Genomic DNA, 7,843 nt, shown 5'->3' with positions numbered 1-7,843 from the left:
ATTTATTCTGAGGAGGCTTGGGGCAATTTTTAATTACATGTCGTGTTTCATAGCATTCTCTACATTGAAATGAGATGTTCTCATAATCGAGCTTTTGGACCCAAACATAGTTTGGAGCCATCAAATAAACCTCTTTGGGAAAGCCCTTTTTGAATTTCATCCCCACACAAATGCCAACATAAGTAGCCTTGCATTTTTTTCTTTTGTTATTAATAGAACATCTACAATAGAATTTACCCACCACGTTCCCAATGGAGGAAAGCTATGGGTGACTCCAAAAATCCACGGGAGGGCTCCCCCAAAACCATAGCCCAACTTCACATGTAGACTTCTTCTCTCCAATCGTTTCTCAAACCACAGTGAGGACACCTCATGCCATAGGGTAACTACTCAGCTCATCCATCAAAAGGGGCTTCCATGTCTTAGAGATCCATTTAAGCAGATCGACAAACCAGGGCCATAACCCATAAAACATGCAAACCAAACCATTCCTCAAAAAATAATTTTCACAGTCTAAAGCATCCTCATCTGAAAGAATGTACAGGGAAAAATTATCTTGCACCACTCGAGGACCACAACCAAACTTAAGCATAGAATTGTACGAAAATGAAGATTAGATAGCTTGATTGCAAGCCCTAATTGCAAAAGAAAAATATTTATTTTCCAAATCACGAGGATTCACCATTGAACTATGTGCAGAAAATCCATGCAAATAGAGCAAAGATTGGGCAGCTAGGGTTTTGGGTGAAACCATAGGCACCGCAAGGGATTCAAGAGCTCTTTCCATTTTGAAAGATATATGAATATTATTATAGCCAATATGTTCACTTCCCTAATTAAATTCATTTTTTTCATATATTATAATGGTGATTATTTATTTATGAAAAATAATATTATGTGGAGTGATTCGCGGGAGAGCCGAAGCGACTAGGGTTACAGTAGACAACATAGTTCGTTTCTAATGGAGAGTGGCAGGGGAGGGAGCTCGGCTCCCTCCTAAAAAGACGCGGTGGCCAGCAGAGGTAAATCAGCAATTGGGAACAGCAAAGGCTGTCCGGATGACAGGAACAGGGATAATGAAAAAGAAATAGATGGGACCAAAACCAAGGAGAACAGCAGCACAAAGGACAAAGAGGAAGCAGACAAAAGTCTGGGTTCAAGAGACAAAAAACAAAAAGGACTTTGCAAACCAAAAGCAGAAATCACTCCTAGAGTGATATTAAATGATCCTGCTCTACAGACTCATAGGGAACACATGGGGACCTATGCCATTATCTGTAAATTCATGGGACTATGGCCCACTGAAAAAGCTTTACAAACATGGATCAAGTTTCACTGGAAACCCAAAGGAAGAATTGACCTACATCTTGGGTCAAAAGGATTCTTCATAGTGGTGTTCTCCAACATCGAAGATAAAGACAGAATATTTGAAGGAGGACTCTATTTTTTTGCAGCAGCTAGTCTCTATATGAGGCCTTGGAGGATGAACTTTGTCCTAGAGCGGGAGAATTTCTCTTTAGTTCCAGTGTGGGTAAAGCTCTATTCTCTACCTCTTGATTATTGGCAAACTGAATCGCTTGCTACCATTGGCAACAAACTAGGACTCTTTGTCAAAGCTTCGAAAGCCACAAGAAAGGGAAAATATACCTCCTTTGTAAGGATATGTGTGGAAATGGATCTATCTGAAGCGCTTCCGAATGAAGTAATCCTGGAAGTTTTTGATGAAGAGTGGGGCAGACAGTGGACTACGAGCATATCCCTTTCAGATGTTGAAGATGCCATGAACATGGACATCTGTTAAGAGACTGTCCTCTCAGTAAAGCAGATACCAAAGAAAAACTTAATCTAATGAAGGACACAGAGAACTTTCAGAAAGTGGCAAGTAGAGGAAAGGGAGGAAAAAAGGGGTCAAAGCAACAACATAATGAGGGGAAGAAGGGCAATCAGAACAAGTTTCAAGTGCTAGAAGAGACTGAAGAAATTACAAGAGAGAACCAATATTAGGAGGAAGGTACTAAGGAAAAAGAAAAAGAAGAGAACAATAAACAATCTCAAGATATTGATTCTCAAAAAGAGGTGATGAGAAGTGAAACATAAATGGATATGGACCAGGAAATGACCCAAAGTGAAACAGATATGGAAGATCATGAACTACATGAAATTCTTGACAAGGAAAACCTAGATCTGGAAGGATTCCTGATGCAGGGAACCAAAGGAGGAATAGAATCACTGCCCCAAGAAGAATGCAATAGAATACAACAGTTGTTTTTATGGAAAACTCATGAACGAGGGCTGGAAAAAGGAAAAAACATCCACAAACAGGAGCATAGAGGGGTGAAAACAATGAAAACAACTCCAGGATTAGCTACTAGAAATCCCGGAAAGAAGAGGAGCAGAAAGAAGCAAAATGAGCTCTTGATGGAATGTGGAAAGCTAATGATAGATTCGGGTAAGATGAAATATCTAACCAGTTACTCTTTTACAAATATTTAATTATGAAGTTCATATATTGGAATATCAGAGGTCTAGGTAGTAAAAGGAAACAAAGAATGCTAAGTAACAGAATGAAACTAATAATTCATGAAAACTCACAAAAAAAGACGACTGAGCTCTCGACTCCTGCTGCAAACCCTGGTGTCTGCTCCCTGCGTGTTCAACTACCTGAGAGTGTGTCTGCTCTCGGCCACCCTGCTCCCTGCGGGCGGATCCCCCTGGGGCTCCCTCTCTCCCTGCGGGCGTGCTGATTAATGGAGGTTTGCACTGGTTTTTGACAGACCCATCCCCTAGGGCTTGCGGTCATGGAGGCACTGGGCTCTCCCCAGGCGCCCCCTCCTCCTCCTCCGCCACTCTCGCCTTCTGAGGCCTTCAATCGGCTTTTGGCAGGGCTTCCAAAGAAGAAGAACTTTGAAGTCACGAAATTTGTCAAAAAACTGGATGATATCCCAGTGATCTCACTCCCTCCTGAAACCTCGATCCAAGTTGGTTTGTCTTTGGCCGAACGAGCTCTCATCGGCCAGTTTACTGGGTTATGGCCGTCTCCAAAAACCACTGAGAGCTGGGTCAACAGAAATTGGGCGCCGTTGATCAAAGAAAATGTTATTTCTTACTTTCTGGGGAGAGGATACTTCCTCTTCGAATTCATTGCAAAGGAAGACAAAGATCTGATCTTCCAAAATGGCCCCTACTTCATGGGCCCTCAGGGTTTGTATCTGAACAAATGGACCCCGGATTTTGATCCGACAGTAGATGTGCCCAAAGCAGTTCCGGTGTGGGTTAGACTCCCGAATCTCCCAGTCCATTGTTGGAATTGGGACTCACTGATGCACATTGGAAATGCCCTGGGGAAATTTATAGACCGAGCGAACAATAAGGACCAATACGACTACGCCAGGATTTGTGTAGAAGTAGATCTAGAGGTAGGGCTTCCTGAGGCCATCAAAATAAATGTAAGAAGCTGGACGCATCTGCAGAAACTAGATTATGAACAGCTGCCCTTCAAATGTCAGAAATGTCATGTTTATGGTCACTTCGCCAGAGGCTGTCCAACCAACAATGAGGTTGTGTAGGGAAAGGAGGATGGATGGAATCAAGTCAAGCGCTCCAAACCTTCCAAGACACAGAAGCCGGGAGCACCTAGTAGTAAAGGACCTCATCAGTCTTCTGCTCAACATATTTCGACTAATCCAACATCAGAAAATAAGTTTGGCCCTCTCAGCTCGCAACCAGAGAAAACCCATGAGGTAGAGATCCAAAAGGAGACAGAAGATACTCAGGAGATCGAGAACCAAAAACTAGGCTCTCCAAGCAAAGGTACATCTTCAGCCTCCCTCAAAGGTACAAGCACTGAAAACCCCAAAGTTAAGAACTTAGAAGATAATGAAGAAGAGCAAAAAACGGATGAGTCAGAGGAGGAAGGAGAAATAGGAGAGTCCCAAACCTCGGTAAGAAGATCTACAAGAGGCCGTAAAACGGACAGGGAAAAAAGAGAGGAGGAGACGTACAAGGAAAACTTACAAGGTAGCCAACCAACTCTAGAAAAATTGCTAGCCTCAAAGCCTAGGATGCCGAAAAGCCAGCCCCAAGGCTCCAAGGGAGCCCACCAGAAATATAAATAATGAAGGTCATCTCCTGGAATTGCAGAGGTACGGGGAGTAAAGTCAAGGAAGAAGCCATGAGAAGCCTGATAAGAATAGAAACTCCAGACATACTTCTCGTCCACGAGACTAAGCTGGAAGACATAGTCTTCCTTCAAGTAAGCAAGAAACTTTGGTTTAAAAGTGAAGCAAGAGCAGTCTCTGCCAGGGGCGCCTCGGGAGGGATTGGCACTCTATGGAACGCCAATAAATTTGCAGCCATCAGTGAGGCTAGCAATACTCACTGGCTGCTGCTGAAAATACAGAATTTGGACACTAAAGAAATACACTGCATCTTCAACGTATACTCTCTAGTCAGTGCGAGGGAAAAAAAGGTTTGTTGGGACTCAATAAGACATCAAGCAGACTTGATGAACCTGGAAAATATTATTATTGCTGGAGACCTCAATCTCACCCTTCACTCGTCTGAAAAAAGGGGAGGTAGTGCAGTCCGAGATCTGGCAAGGGAATGGGTGGAGGATCTCATGCAAGACTGGGACTTGCTGGATATCAAGCCTTCTTCCGGTAAGTACTCTTGGACCAATAAAAGAATAGGCCCTGGCCATATTGCTGCCAGATTAGACAGATTTTTCATTCAAAGCTCCTACTTGTTGCTTGGCTTAGAGCCCAGAATACACATTCTTGCTAGCAGTATCTCGGATCATAAACCCATAAAGCTAGATCTACTAGCCCATCTTCATATGGGTCCTATTCCCTTTAGATTCAGTCCCCTCTGGGTCAAGGAGCAAGACTTCATGCAATTAGTCAAGGATTGTTGGAGTCAACCTGTTAAAGGATCTCCTTTCTATATCTAGGAAGAAAAGCTCAGAAGGGTAAAAGGAGCACTAAAAATATGGGCCAAAAACCTACCCAAACCTGATATAGAAAGAAAAAATATTAAAGTCTCCCTTGCCACTCATCAAATTCATATGGAGAATGCTATAGTCACAAAGGAGCTGCTGGATCAAGAGGCCCATCTGCAACAGTGCTATCATAAGGCGTGTTTAGCTGAAGAGGAATACTGGAGATTAAAATCTCGAAATCTCTGGCTCAAAGCAGGGGACAGAAACACTGTTTTTTTCCATAAACAAGCACAGATCAGAAAATGCTTCAACACTATCTCTGAGATTAAGGAGGACAACGACACTTACAAGGAGTTTGTAGACATTAAGAAAGTAGCCTACGCCCATTTTCTAAATCTGTACAGTGAAGAAAAGGATCAGCAACAATCCCCAGATTTGTTAGACTCTATTCCTTCTGCAATTTCTCCTCGTATGAACGAAATCTTGGAGGCCAAAGTCACTAAAGACGAAATTAAAAAAGCCCTTTATGATATGGATCCGGATAAGGCCCCTGGGCCAGATGGCTTCTCTGCCAGGTTTCTCCAAGTCTGCTGGCCGATTGTTGAAAAGGACCTGCTCAAAATGATTCGAAAGTCTCAAAACACTCAGAAAATAGGCGGCAACACAAATTCTGCCTTCTTAGCCCTCATACCTAAGGAAAAAGGCGCCAACAATTTCAGTAGATTCCGTTCGATTTCCTTATGCAGTACTGGGTACAAACTAATCACAAAGGTAATAGAAAATAGACTGAAGCAAATTCTTCCCAAAATAATTCTGGAGAACCAAGGAGGCTTCATCTAAGGGAGGCAGATCGTGGACAACTTCACCCTAGTACAGGAGGCAATTCATTCAAGTCTTCTTCGAAAAGAACAAGGTATGGTGATTAAACTTGATTTAGAAAATGCCTTTGATCGAGTAAATCATAGTTTTCTTTTAAAAGTCATGAGCAGGTTTGATTTTGGAACAAATTTCATTAACTGGATACGGGCATGCATCTCGGAGCCATGGATTGCTCCTCTTGTAAATGGAAGAGCCACAGATTTTTTCAAAGCTTCGAGAGGGCTTAGGCAGGGTTTCCCCCTTTCCCCTCTGCTATTCGTTATTCAAGCCTCTTTTCTCAGCTTTCTGCTAGACAAAAAAATGCAAGATCAAGATATTAATGGACTGTGTATAGCAAGAGGGGTCAAGAACATTAATCACGCCTTATTTGCGGATGACACTCTGCTCTTGGGTGCTGCCTCTCTCTCCTCTGCCTCTAAATTCAAAGAAACTCTGGAAGAATTCAGCAAGGGCTCAGGCAGCATTGTAAACAAGAATAAATGCCACATCTTCAGCTGGAATACCCCGCCCAGACTGCTCTCTGCATTTCTAGATGTCTGGGGTTCACAGTCTCCTCTTCTTGGACTTCTTTCAAATATTTGGGCCTTCCTGTTGCTCACAAAAGACCTGCAAGCAAAGATTGGCTCCCTCAGCTCGAAAAATTCCAGTCTAAGATCCAAGCTTGGGGTTTCACCTGGCTCAACTCTGTTGGCAAATCCGTTCTTATCAAATCAATGCTTTCTAGCCTCCCTCTATTTCAATTTGACGGGATGCTCGCTCCAACAACCATATTAAAAAAATGGAAGAGCTCATACGGAGGTTCTTCTGGAAGGGAGGAAAATAGAACGAAAACAAGATCCCCCTTATCATTTGGGAATCCATTTCCAAGCCTCTGTGGGAGGGTGGTTTAAACTTCAAAAAATTTGGCCAGCAGAATGTGGCTATGGCAGCTAAGATCATCTGGAGGATCATCGCGCCCAATCTTGGCTGGGCCCAATTGGCACTCTGGAAAAAATACTTTCGAGGTCCACATTCTAGCTGCTTAGACAAGGTGATCCACTTGCCCAACTCGTCTTTTCTCATGCTATATGCCAAAGCTGCTCCTCTAATCAAGGATCACGGCCACTGGATCCCTGGAAACGACAAAAAGATAAACATTTGGACTGATAAAATCATGCATATGGATCCGATTGAAGACAGAGCCCCCACTGGAGCGCTATGAGACTGGATGGATAGAGAGGGGCTGAGCACGCTGTGGGACATATCTCTTTGGAACGACACAGATTGGGTGGGGTGGAAAAGAATTGAAGTGCCAGTCCATCTGACCAACGAATGGGCCACGCTGATCGATCTTCTCCATGGTCTGGCGCCCACATACAGGAGGAAAAAAGATGTGAAAGGCTGGGGGCAGAAAGCCAAAGGCTATACTGTCTCCGCGGGATATGCTAAGTTGAATGAGAGACCACATGTCCCCCCCAATCCAGCACCTTGGTAGGGGGTCTGGCATTTCCAGTCATGGCCCAAAATCGATTTTTTTGCTTGGCTTCTCTGTCATGGCAGAATCCTAACATTTGACAGATTGCAGAAAAAAGGTTTCTACAGTCCCTCTATTTGCTCACTTTGCAATGAAAATGCTGAGACATCAACCCATTTAACTCTGGAATGCATCTTCTCCAAGCAGATTTGGTTCTCCCTTATTTACTCCTTGGATCCCAACTTTCTGATCCCTTGTTCCATCACTAATCTTTTCTCTAATTGGGCAAACAAATATCCTGGTCCTTCTCCTAAAAACCTGATAATCAAAACAACATGAGCTATTCTTCCAAAAGTTATTTGTTGGCAGATATGGCTAGAACGCAACAGAAGAATTTTTAGAAATTCTAGACAGCACCACAAGGACGTAGAAGTCAAGATCAAATGTCAATTAAAGGAATGCCTGACTGATATAAAAGATGATTCTAGCCTCAGCCAGCAGGATATCGCTGGGGGTTCATTCCTTGACTTACAATTTCAACCAGCAATCAGAAAAGTCCCTCCTCTTAAAGATTG

General features: G+C 43.1%; 1 protein-coding gene across 1 annotated transcript; it reads left to right on the top strand.

The window, feature by feature from the left end:
• The first annotated feature begins 4,171 nt into the window (after positions 1-4,171).
• LOC149241170 (uncharacterized) lies at positions 4,172-4,948 on the top strand. Its single transcript, XM_089370460.1, has one exon. The coding sequence runs from the start codon at positions 4,172-4,174 to the stop codon at positions 4,946-4,948; it is 777 nt and encodes a 258-aa protein (XP_089226586.1).
• Positions 4,949-7,843: the final 2,895 nt, after the last annotated feature.

The sequence above is a fragment of the Pinus tabuliformis genome, chromosome 8 (genome assembly GCF_031772625.1).
Source record: "Pinus tabuliformis cultivar Carrire ecotype Pingquan chromosome 8, CPIR1, whole genome shotgun sequence".
NCBI lineage: Eukaryota > Viridiplantae > Streptophyta > Pinopsida > Pinales > Pinaceae > Pinus > Pinus tabuliformis.
This window is presented reverse-complemented; position numbering and strand designations above follow the sequence as displayed.